Genomic DNA, 13,214 nt, shown 5'->3' with positions numbered 1-13,214 from the left:
TCAGCCAGCTACTAAGAGACAACCCACCCCTCTACCTCATAAATTTTTTTACCTAAGGAGACAAACCTAAGGTTCCTTTACAGAACCACCATATTTTAAAAAGGCAAGCAATTTTTATTTTGCTAGGCAACTGCAAGGATAGTCATATACAAGTGAGCACATGAAGTCTGTAGAACATACCATGCACATGTGTATTGATGACAATTTGCCTGTTTCCATTTTAGGTAGTCACAATACGAATTACTTGTTCTTAAGTATCTAATAACTTCGAAGCAGCTACCTTCAGGTTGCCTTACCAAAGGAATCACGTCAAGCAGAAACACCAACAGCGTGCAGAGCTCTGAAACTGTAGGAGGAGTGCTAACGTTTTCAAGAGGATATCTCATCTTTGTGGATTTGTTTCTGGCATCGAGAGAAAAATTATTTTGCAAGCTTTTTTCCTGTCAAAATTATTGTTACAATAAAACAACTTCAGCCAAACCAGCACAAAACACTCAATAGCTAAGACCTCTGAAGTAAAGTAAAATGGTTCCTAATAGAGTGGGATAAAACATTCTGTCAAAACCACCTAAATTACAGCTTGCATGTGGGACTGCAATTTTCCAACTGAATTTATATAGACAATCTTGCTACTCAGAAGTATAATCCTCTCTCTTAAAAAGAGATAGAGAGATATCTCTTTACTTTTCCTCAAAAATATTTATTTTTCCAAGGAAGACAAAAATACCTTCCTTTTCCACTTCTTCTCCCAAACCCTCCTCCCCTTCAACTACTATTTTGAAAGTAATTTTTTCTCAGTTTGCTAGTTCTCATGCAATTGTTTACCTGTTTGCGTTCTTGAATTATTTTAGGATGCAACATACATATCTAACATGTATCATGGTTGCACTTGTATTTAAATCCCTCAGAAAAATTTCTCTATTATCTTACACAGATAGTTCTTAAGCAACACATTTTTTGTGCACTGTCATTTGGTTACATAGTCACCTGAAACAATCTTCAAAACATCTGGTCATGTAATCCCACAGAAAATCTGTGCTCAAGGACGTGATCAACAAATTCACTGTTTTCACAATTTCTGAAGCATTTTTATTCTCTTTAATTGCACTGTGAGAAGAGGAAAAAAAAAAGTCAGTGAAGATTCCAAAAGTATGTATATTACACTATTCTCTCTCCAATTCTAAAAAACTTTTTTACCCTCTCTCTACAGGATAAAAGATAGAATTGTTTTAATTCAAGGACTAAACCATTCTAGAATTACTAAATTTTGAGCATCTTTCTCCATGGCAAAGGAAACATAAACTTCAACTTTGAAAATCAGAAAACTAAGAGTTTTGCTACCAAACTGGTTCTTGGCCAGTATGACTGGATTTGTCAAAGTCAATGATATACCGCATACTTCATTCTCTTCTCTGCCAAAGACAGAAATCAAGCGTGTGCGGGGAAAAACGCCAGGAAAGTCATAGGAAACAGACTTCTATACAGAAAGAAGCTAAGCTTGCTAAAAGCTTAACTTCCCTTAAACTGGTTAGATTTTATTAAGTTATGCTTTATTAAAAATGATACAGTTTCAGTTAGCAGCTGCAAACTTGTGGTTATACCTTGAAAGGATGTTGCCACTTTGATTGTAGCTAAGTTTGAGATCAGAACCGAGTGCCTCTTTGCAGTATGAATAAAAGGCTCTAATCACTTCAAGGAACAAATCTCCAACAACCTGTGGCCCTACAATCGAAGGAAAATAAATTCCAGTAATTACACCAAAGTGATTGCGAGGCTGTTCAGTGACAAGTTTTATAGACTTAAATTAGAAATAACTAAAATAAAATCCCATGAATACTCAAGTATGGAAAGAACGTTTACATTTTTTTAAATGCCAAATTTTTAGAAACATCCTAGTTAAATAAACATTAAATATTTAGTTAGATAAAACTTTAAAATTGTAAAGTTTGTAATGGTTCATTTTTTAACTTTAAGGCATTATTTGGGAAGCAATAGCATTGATTCTACATTACATTTAAGACACTACAATAAGACCTTCATTGTTTTTAGTCACCTCAGCCACTTGTAAATGGGCATAATCACATGGTAAACCTGCAATTGACATGCCAAAAATAATCACCATGTCTGGATCCAGGAAGAAAACAAGTTTAAGATTTCCCAATATGCATTTAACATACTAGCCTGATTAAATTTTTTGAGATGCAGAAGCTGGAAAAGTCAGTAATTAAGGAAGTTTGGGTGACTAAAAATATTATAAATACATATTAACACAGAGTTAATTTTGAAGGGTTGGCACTTTTTTGATCTTTATCTGCAATTGTGTATAAGGAAGGTAAACAGTAAGCGTGTACAATACCCCAAACACGGAACCATAAAAAAAAAAAAGTGTATGAAGCATTCTGCTTCTAAAAATAGAAATTAAGCAACTAAAAGTAGCAGTAAAGGTCAAAGATTCTACCTTTTAGGAAAAAAAAAAAAAGTCCTTTTGCTAAATCCATTTTAAAAAGAAGCAAAAGTCATATTGGCTTAGGGCTAAAGAATTTGCATTTTTTGTGCTGGATGGAAAAGAAGGAATAAAGCCTTACGATGTAATTCTGCAAAATATTCCTTATTTGGAGTTCAGACTAACACTGCTTCTTAGCAAAATAAAAGAAAGGATAGTATCTGCCATCTACTTTGTAAATTAGGTTATAAATTATTTGATTAATCTAACGACGTTCGTCAACTGTTCCTCCAGCATTTTTGTCAGGAAACAAAAGTGCTTTATATGAGGCTTTAATTGTGACTCTTTTTAGATGTTTTTAAAAAAGTAGCAGTGCTTTTTAAGTTGACTTCTGGTCTCTACAGTCTTGCTATTATGTGTGTCCTTTCACGCTAGATCTAGCAGCTGAAGGAGGCATTAGTACTACTGTCTTAGAAACAGACTTAACAACCGCTTTGATTGCTTCTGCCAAGGTAGCATTCATTCGTTAGGTAAATAATACTGAATCCTCCTTCTTCCTGGCAGTCCTTTCATAATTTTTCAACAGGCGAAGAAGGACTTTCCTGATTCATGAAAGAAAATAGTCTTGCCAGACTTGGAAGCCTGTTAAACCAACTACCACTAGAGCATTTAGTATCAGTTACAGGAGTTTTATTCATGCTATAGACTACTGGCGTAGTGAATGGTAAATTCTGCCCCTCGCAGGATACTTATTTGAGCTAAGCCTTGGGGTAGTCAGTCAGACTGTATTAGCTTCTAACAACTACCAGTTAACATGCTTCTTGTATCTGTCAGAATCATATAAAACAATTAAAAAAAAACCCTATCTGTATAACGGTCTCATAGAATACTACTTAAATCCCTCAAATTTGTCAAGTCGCTTTGGCCTTTTTTTCTGTTGTTGTTTTTAAAACAACCATAGAAAGGAGTACTCGCCCGTTAAAAAAACGGCTGGCAGGACCTCACCCCTGTGGGGCTGGGGACTTCATGTACACAACAGGACAGACATGTGACAGCCAGGGAAAGAGGGGAATATTCTTCACGGCTCAGGCATAGTGACTCAGACTATAGCTTCCATAGCTATAGATCACTGCAGGCCTGCAGCACCACTGACAGAAGCGCTCCTACCTCCTCACACTCATAACAGGTTATTTCCTGCTGCAGCAACTGCAGGTAAATGGCTCTGCCCATTTTGGCAGCAATTACACCATAACCTGCCTGTGTGACTACAGCGTCTGGAAAAGCAACATGGTCGTAAGAGTCTGATGCAAGTGTACAGGAAGGCCTGCAGGCACAGCCAAGAGCTGGAAACAAAACCAGGAAAGCACTGGTAGTTTTCTGGATAGAATCCTGCTTTCAAGGCAAGAGGGAAAAAGAAAAAAAAAAAAAAAACCTGACAGGATATTAGAGATCAGGCTTCATGGAATGAATTGAGCAGAATACTGAGGCTAGAGAAGAAGTGGTTCTAACTGGACTGCTGGAGTGCAGTTCTGGGCACAAAAGTGTCATCTGCACTGGGATACATTCATGCTACACAGGTCAGTGCTCTGCAGAAAAGCCAGAGCTAATCTGCAGGGTGCTAGCTACAAAGCCAACTCATTTGCACAACTCAGGCTGGACACTGCTCTGAACTGCTGTCACTCCTTCTGGAGAGACAGGAAGGAAAACAGTCCCCTTGCACAGTAATATACAACACACATTGAGAATTAGGAAGAACTCTGCATGGTGTTGTCTGAACCCTACTTCCAAAGGTAACGAATATCAAGTCATCATTATAACAGTCTTTAATAGTCACAACAGAAGTGACAGATAACATTACCTATTTCAGGTTTGTCAAGGAGACTGATTAGGATGCGGAAAGGTTTCAAATAAGCTTGATGCCGTTCGTCCATATCAGACTCTGAGAATTTCTGATGTAATATTTCAATTAAGCTCTAATAAAAAGAAAACATCAAAATGTTATATGAAGAAGACATATTGCCATTTTATTAACAGCTGAAGTGTTCCTGAGCTTGCTTCTTTTGTTTAGTACCAGCTACAATGAAACTTCAACTATCCAAACTTGGTAGACAAATCAATGACCTCTCTCAAGATACACTCAAGAGTAGATCTTCCTCAGAAAAGCATTTTTAAATAATTCATGCAGTCCCTCAGCAATGCTACTCTTTGGCATCATTAGATTCCATTTATATTGAAAGTACATATAACAACGGGACAGATGCAGCACTGAGTCAGCATTGAGCAAGGAATCTGTCTTTAGGGAGAGAAAGCTCTGAAGGACAAACCAAGCACAGCGTACAGTGAACAATTAGACATAGTTTGCTCTAAAGTTTACAGAATCACAGAATGGTTGAGGTTGGAAGGGACCTCTGGAGATCATCTAGTCCAACCCCCCTGCTCCAGCTGGGTCACCTAGAACATGTTGCCCAGGACCCTGTCCAGACGGGTTTTGAATATCTCCAGCAAAGGAGACTCCACGACCTCTCTGGGCAACCTGTGCCAGTGCTCTGTCACCCTCACAGGGAAGAAGTTTTTTCTCAGGTTTAGGTGGAACTTCCTGTGATTCAGTTTGTGCCTATTGCCTCTTGTCCTGTCACTGGGCACCACGGAGAAGAGGCTGGCCTCATCCTCTTGACACTCCCCCTTCAGACACTTGTACGCACTGATGAGATCACCTCTCAGCCTTCTCTTCTCCAGGCTGAACAGGCCCAGCTCTCTCAGCCTTTCCTCATACGAGAGGTGCTCCAGTCCCCTCATCATCTTTGTAGCCCTCCGCTGGACTCTCTCCAGTAGTGCCATGTCTCTCTTGTCCTGGGGAGCCCAGAATTGGACACAGTACTCCAGGTGAGGCCTCCCCAGGGCTGAGGAGAGAGGCAGGATCACCTCCCTCCACCTGCTGGCTACACTCTGCCTAATGCAACCCGGGAGACCCTTGGCCTTCTTGGCCACAAGGGCACACTGCTGCCTCATGCTTACCTTGTTGTCCACCAGGACTCCCAGGGCCTTCTCGGCAGAGCTGCTTTCCAGCAGGTCAACCCCCAGCCTGTCCTGCTGCATCAGGTTATTCCTCCCCAGGGGCAGGACCCTGCACTTGCCTTTGTTGAACTTCAGGAGGTTCCTCTCTGCCCAGCTCTCCAGGTCCCTCTCAATGGCAGCACAGCCTTCTGGTGTGTCAGCCTCTCCCCCCAGTTTAGTATCATCAGCAAACTTGCGGAGGGTGCCCTCTGTGCCTTCCTCCAGGTCACTGATGAATACACTGAACAAGACTGGACCCAGGACTGACCCCTGGGGGACACCGCTAGCTACAGGCCTCCAACTAGACTCCGCACCACTGACCACAACCCTCGGAGCTCTGCCATCCAGCCAGTTCTCAATCCACCTCACCGTCCACTCATCTAGCCCACACTCCCTGAGCTTGCCTATGAGGAAGTGATGGGAGACAGTGTCCAAAGCCTTGCTGAAGTCCAGGGAGACAACATGCACTGCTCTGCCCTCCTCTACCCAGCCAGTCATTCCATCAGAGAAGGCTATCGGATTGGTCAAGCATGATTTCCCTTTGGTGAATCCATGCTGACTACTCCTGATCACCTGCTTGTCCCCCAGATGCTTAGTGAGGACCTCCAGGAGGAGCTGTTCCATCACCTTTCCCAGGATGGAGGGGAGGCTGACAGGCCTGCAGTTTCCTGGCTCCTCCTTCTTGCCCTTTTGGAAGACCGGGGTGACACTGGCTTTCTTCCAGTCCTCAGGCACCTCTCCTGATCTCCAGGACCTTTCAAAGATGATGGAGAGTGGCCTAGCGATAACATCCGCCAGCTCCCTCAGCACTTGTGGATGCATCCCATCGGGGCCCAGGGATTTGTGGCTGTCAAGTTTGGACAAATGATCTCTAACTCGATCCTCCTCGACCAAGGGAGAGTCTTCCTTTCTCCAGCTTTCCTCTCTTGTCCCCAGGGTCTGGAATTCCTCAGGACTGGCCTTAACAGCAAAGACTGAAGCAAAGAAGGCATTCAGTAACTCTGCCTTCTCTGTATCCTTCGTTAGCAGGGCACCCCCCCCATTCAGCAGCGGGCCCACATTTTCCCTAGTCTTCCTTTCACTCTTGATGTATTTGAAGAAGCCCTTCTTGTTGTCCTTGACATCCCTTGCCAGATTCAATTCCGAATGGGCCTTAGCCTTCCTCGTCGCATCCCTGCACACTCTGACAACGTCCCTGTATTCCTCCCAAGTGGCCTGTCCCCTTTGCCACCTTCTGTTGACTTCCTTCTTCTGTTGGAGTTTCGCCAGGAGTTCCTTGCTCATCCATGCAGGTCTCCTGCCCACTTTGCTGGACTAAAGTATATTTAAGTATAAGTATAAATACATCTATGTAAAATGAATACTGACCTCAACTAAAAGATCTTTGGAGTATTTTCCAAAAAAATAAATAGCACGGTCTTCAGAAGTTGTAGAGTCTGGAGCAAAATTATCCCCTTTAATATCAGAGCCTGTAAATTAAATAAAGGCATCACAAATACAGAGAAACACTACATTTACAGAGCACAATACAACATCACTTACACAAATATTGAAGTCACATTGTATATGGTCACTTTTAATCTTTGGAATTTTAACCTGTGTAGACTTAAAATATTTTGTTCTAACACTCTGCTTGAAACTAATTCACTTACTGTCCAGGGAGAGCCCGTATAGAACAGTTTGAGACATCCAGATGTACTATACTGAACATAAATTGAAACTAAGCTCGGACCCAGGCAGAGGATGAGCAAAGGTAGCCTGCATAAAAAATACACGGCTGCAACTTACCATGTCGCTTATCACCTCCTCTGACACTGTTAAAGGGAGGCAGATAAGGAGAAGCTATAGCTCCCTATCACTACAGACTACTCTATAGTCCCTATAGACTACTACTTCTTGAAGAGTGAGGTTAAAATAGCTACCCACTCCATTCAGTGAACCACTTCAGCATGGACCACAGTGGGGACCAGAAATAATTCATCAGATACCCTGTGACTCAGGACAGTGGAAAGAATTTAACCTCTGAAGAGAAGACCTGTTTGCCAAATGAATGTGCAGTGTTATTAAACCCATACTTCATAAATAGCAACTAAACAACACTTTCTATTTTATCATCATTTACCAACTGTTGAAAAAGCATATCGCATTTCTAAACACTGATTTTTTCTAAGATATTTAGTACACTGAATGTCACTGCAAATTGTACAGTACCTAGCAACCACGCATATAATCTTCTATTGAGTGACATGTCTCTCCTCAACAGTGTCTGCGTAGCTGATGAGAGAATATAGACTAAATCAGTTCTGTGCAATAGGATAGCGCTTTCATTGCGGTCCTAGGACGAAGAGCAAAGATAACTCAGCTGTTTACAAGCAGTGAGACAAGTCAAATTGATGACAAGCTCTTTTAAACTGGATTATTAGTGTTTTGAAGGAGAAAAAGGCAGGAAACCATCAACAACAAACTTTTGTATGCTAAAATCTCAAGAAAGGGAATCTGAGACAGTTATGTGATTATTTTCTCATTCGTAGTAGAGAGCCATAATTAAGCTAAAAATATTAAAGATTTCAATATATTATACCTGAAAACTTAAAAATTAGTTGGTATCTTCAAAATACAGTTATACTACAAGATAAGTTAGGAAACAATGGGGAAGAGCTAATCTTTCAAGCAGCATTTGTTTTCCTAGACTTTTATGAAAATACTGTAGCTTAGTGCAGACATCCTACTTAAAAAGGAGCTCTATACTTTTTCCATGTGCTGTTTGGCAGGCTTGAATACTTCAAGCACATTCCAGATATCAGAAAACATGCACTGTCAAAGCACAGCTGCACTTCAAACATTCTGAGGATATATTCTGAAGATGTAACCACGTTAGCTGTTAAGAGTTTCAGAAAAGGTCTATGCTGCTACCAAAACTGATGGGGAACAAGAAAACACCAAACCCATTTACTGGTTTTGAAGGTACAAGATTCTGACATTTGGCAATAATAGAAGTGGGAGCTCGACAGGGCTCACAAAGGACAGCTTTCCACACAAAGTGCGCTTGTGACAATACTAAAATAGTCCTCTTACCAAGGCTGTATAAAATGGGAAGAAGAACAGAATCACTTCTAGAGTGTTTCTTTGCACAAGGACATTCGAATCCAATACTGATACACACAAAGACTTTATCTGTAAAAGGAGAAGAAAGCACAAGGGTGTTTTACTTAATGTTAGCATATGAACTACAATCATTGTAAATAACCACAAGGAGCAGGAGGGAAAGCAAACTTGATTACACATGTATAATATCTTTTTTGATAAGAAAAGAATATAACCACTAACACATTTACCTCCCCTCTTTTAAAAAATAATTTTTAAGAAGTTGTTAAAAATATTTTTAATACTTGCAAAATACTTGGTTTTTTAACAATACAGAACGTCACAATGTGATATCACTAGCTATCAGATAGAATGTGAAGTCTCACAACATACAGATATTAAATATTTGTACCAGCTTTACAGTTACTCCATCACTGGAGTTAAAACATAAATTACTACCTACTGAAGTTTTCCATTTTACTGGGAAGGGGGGGGAAGAAATACTAAGTTTCAGAATTCTTTTCTGGGATTAAAAAAGTATGCTAAAATCATAGCAAAACATATTGAATAGCAAAATAGCAAAATATTGTTTTGAAATAATGTCAGAAGGTGCCTGTAGTGGAAAAAAACATATCAAGAAATACACATTAAAACGGTATCTAATGTATCATGAAAAAAAATGGCATTCATCCTTAAATGTAAGAACAGAATAGGTGAAGGAGATGTCAAGTTTATTTTCTAATTTACAACAGAGCCAGTCCTTTAAGGCTCTGTACCGTACCAATTACTAAAAACTGCAGACACTTCAGAAGACTGACATTCTGCAAGCTGATCAAAATCTGTATGGGAGATTTGCTGCTATACTTCAGGTAAAATTCTCCCATGAAGTAACCATACTAAGTTGTTCTGAATTGCGGACATTTCACTGCCTCTCTTACTCTCACTCCAAAGTGTAAGAGCATGTCATTGTAATTTAACAGAGAGAAGGCACAACTTGCTGGCATTATGCTGGGTAAGGCTATCCCCCTAGGAGCATAACAAACTTACTGTGAGCTTATAATCAGTGCCGAGCATGTACTTCTGTTGTTTTCCAGACAGCTCTCTGTTGATATGACTGACAACAAAGAGAGAAGCAGGCAGCCTGATGGACGGGCTGACCAGAACACTGCCCCAGAGTGCTCCATAGAACACTTCTTTGCCCATTAATAAGGAGAGCTTCACAAGCAAAGCATCTGTTCTGTATGGAAATATATTTAACATGACAAATTTGAATTAACAAAAATTCACTTTCTATCATAAAAAGGCAGTTAAAGACAGAATTAGTATGGCAGGTCACAGAATTAGTTAATTTCCTCCTCTTTGAATTAGCAGTGTTGCCCTTTTCGCATGAAGATGGCCGGCATTTGACTGTACAAAAAACCTCCCAATTCTCTGTCACGATGCACTCACTAAAACAAAGTTCAGAGACAGCGTGTTCCTGAAATGCAAATAATCTAAGCTGACTGTAGACTTTGAAAGCCGATTTATCAATCTGGGAATTGGAAGTTACTCTGCATATTCGTACTTACAAATCAATGGGTTCAATTTTTAAGTCACTGAGTAAACAAAAACATGGGATAAAAATGACACTTTGTCAGAGTTCTTGCACATAGAACTGGTACACTGAAATTACAGGCAATCACGGGGCACGCTCTCTGCTTTGGCAACTCTGTCAATACTCTGGTATTTTAGTATGTATAGGAACTGAAACCTCACATGAGGAACAGAGAAGTAGGAGGAGAGGGGGGAAGTCCAGTATAGAGGGGTGGAGGGGGGGGGGAAGGAAAACACGACTGATGTTCTTTTCCTATCTCTTTGTGAAGTAGCCATCAAGTCTTTTTTTCTGCCCCAGTTTTGTGTGTGTACACGCGTTTAAGCATTAGAAGGAAACAATGTCTAGGCTGGAGCATGATCTGAACTAGTACTTCTGCCATTTCTAGGGACAACAGAGATGCATTAAGGCTAGCCCATAATGTCAGAGATTCTGAAAACTCTCAAAGGAGAGTCTGCTATGGAGCAGAGTGAAAAAACAATCTAAAACATTTTCTGACATTTTTGTCCACCTTTGTTGAATCAAAATCATTGGAATGAAGAAAGCAAGGAGACACTTTCTCATTTTATGTGTGTTTCACAAAACAACATTAAAATGACTTTAGTATTTCATCATGAAAAATTTATATATTGTCAGCTCCTGTCAGTGATCCTGTTTGTTAAAGGGGAAGAAGAAAACGGGTGTCATCAAGAACAGCAAAGTTACAAAACCAGAAACAGGCAGAGGAATTTGGTTGGCCATAATCTGCAGTTACCATTAAATCATTACTTCAAATTTAGCCAGTATTTCCTATCTATCTGAAGCCTTTTAGATCCAAGGGGGGAAAAAAAAAACAACACAAAACCAACAAGTGGTGCTACAGTAAAAAGAAGAAACTACACATCATCACTTTAAAAAGTCTGCCTGACAAAAAGTACATACTGAAACTCATCTTTCTACAGCAGACTTTTAAGAGGTACATGCTTGTTCATAGATCCAGTGTCTTGGAATCAGCAACTGAAAGCAATTTATCAACTTGAGAACCCCTACAATCTATTCTTAGCCACTCCAGCAATTGATACAAGTCTTAAATTTAATGCCTTAAAAAAAAAAAAGGCATTATATGTAAAACTATTTTATTTATTTACAGTGATGTATGTTGCTTAGCGTCTTTTTTTTTTTTTTAAAGAGTACACACAAGATCCAATAAGTGCAGAGAAGAGCCAACATATCCAGACTGAAAACAGAGAAGTTAGTGCATTATAAATGCAATGTTCAGCAACTGTTTAAGCAAAGAAATATCTTGGTCAAACCTACAGTGGTTTAGTTTTATAAGATCTTACAAAACAGTTCTGGTTAATGAAGTAAAAATCATTACATAACTGGGTACTGAGCTGCTCTTCCCAGCATACTTCCTGATCATGACTATATCATACTGAACGCCATTTTCATTACTGCCACGCACACTTGAAAGAGAGATATTTTTTCCACAAAGATGTTGGAAGGGCTGCCTTTTGTCAGAGCTTCCAGAACCTGAGGGTAATCATCTAGCACAGAATGACTGGAAAGATGATAGAATTCAGCTGTTCTCTTTTGTATTACAATATTTAAATAGTTTGTCAACAGAGCAGTGGTTTGGGGAGTAAAAGGTAGTTATTTAGGAGTTTAGAGGACCTGCTAAACATATTTTTTCACTCCTTTATCTCAACACATTTATTTTTAAACTCTTTTTCCTCTTCTCCCCTCTCCTCCTTTGGAGATGAGGATAGAAGGGGAAAGGGATTTTTCTACTTTAACATTATTCCTTGCATCTTTCAGAGATTCATCATCCTTCCACCCTTAGAAGCTCTTTATGAATCCCTCTCTTTAAACAGATAGCCAACAGAAATTTCTTGAGTATTCCTTAGAAGAGTAAAAATAAAGATACACTGTATATTGCTTTTAAATCAACATTAGTTCTCACCTGTCATAAATTTCTGATCCTTCTTCCAATCCAGGCAGCAGTCCAATTACAAAGGCTTGAAGACCAGGAAGGAGAGATTTTTGGAGAGGAAGAAAGTATTTCTCATATAGACCAAGGAGAACAGGCCTCACTGACATTGCTGCATTTGCCAGAAGAGGAAACAAACCAGAGCTTTTTTTTTTTTTTTTAAATAAAAAAAAGACAAGAAAAAGAAATCATTTAGCTGATTAAAATACATTGTGAAAGTCAATAAGCTTTTAAAGAGAAGTTTACCTGTACAAGAATAAGTCCTTGGCAAGCCATTTTGTCCCAATAATTTTAAAGATTATTTCATAGGTTTCTAGTGCCTTTAAATGTACTCCACTAGGCAGCGCTGGATGCAAGCACTGAGATAATCTTTTACTGATAATCAGACGTCTTGGCAATAGAGAATACTTCAGGTTACTCTGAAGAGCCTATGGAAAAAAAGTTAGACTGAACAGCTGTAACATAGGAAATGATGTAAAATATGCCTGCCTTTCAAAGGTTTCCTACCAGCAAACCAAGAACTAAATAATGCATTCAAGAATTTTCTCTCATAAATGGATTTTGTTTCATTAACAGAGCAGAGATCTGCAGTTGAGTTTTCACAGCAAATCATTCATGAACAACTTAGAAAGGTCAAGTTTTGACAATTCCAGCCTCTGAGGAAAGTAAAAGACTTGTCCATAGGACAAGTACAGGATATCTTTATCCCCCCAGTAAGGGGGGCCAACAAAGGACAAGAAAAGCATCTTTGCTTTTAAGGACTGGAAGTAAAGAAAAAATTTAAACACTAACTTTCCCTGTAAACTTTCATTCTGCATATAGCCGAAATAAACAAATAACGCTCTCCTCCAAAGCGGACACAATTAGATGGAACAATGATATCTCAGGAGTTATTTGTAACTCTGTGTGGCTACGTTCAATAAGCTTTATTAACTATGGCCACTATACTGATGTTTAAGTAAAAGCTATTTAGGACAGGAACTAATTAAGTATTGCAGGTAGGCCAACTCCCTGGAAAAACAAATCGTACAGCCTTTTCCTTTGAACTAAACATGCAGTTCAGCAGGACAATT

General features: G+C 39.4%; 1 protein-coding gene across 3 annotated transcripts in view; it reads right to left on the bottom strand.

Annotated features, from left to right (window-relative positions):
* The window catches only part of DOP1B (DOP1 leucine zipper like protein B), a 57,912-nt gene that overhangs the window by 32,696 nt on the left and 12,002 nt on the right, over nt 1-13,214 (bottom strand). Inside the window, exons 3-12 of one of the 3 annotated variants that reach the window (XM_068913505.1) lie at nt 12,388-12,569; nt 12,115-12,285; nt 9,629-9,818; nt 8,573-8,671; nt 7,709-7,832; nt 6,866-6,966; nt 4,302-4,416; nt 1,602-1,722; nt 988-1,107; nt 297-402 (exon numbers count right to left, since the gene is read on the bottom strand). In XM_068913505.1, the coding sequence (XP_068769606.1) occupies nt 297-402; nt 988-1,107; nt 1,602-1,722; nt 4,302-4,416; nt 6,866-6,966; nt 7,709-7,832; nt 8,573-8,671; nt 9,629-9,818; nt 12,115-12,285; nt 12,388-12,569 (1,329 nt within the window). Of the gene's footprint in view, nt 1-296; nt 403-987; nt 1,108-1,601; nt 1,723-4,301; nt 4,417-6,865; nt 6,967-7,708; nt 7,833-8,572; nt 8,672-9,628; nt 9,819-12,114; nt 12,286-12,387; nt 12,570-13,214 lie in introns of those variants that run through there. The other 2 variants (XM_009667575.2, XM_068913518.1) reach the window with 2 other exon arrangements.

This window comes from Struthio camelus, chromosome 1, assembly GCF_040807025.1.
Source record: "Struthio camelus isolate bStrCam1 chromosome 1, bStrCam1.hap1, whole genome shotgun sequence".
Taxonomy (NCBI): Eukaryota; Metazoa; Chordata; class Aves; order Struthioniformes; family Struthionidae; genus Struthio; species Struthio camelus.
This window is presented reverse-complemented; position numbering and strand designations above follow the sequence as displayed.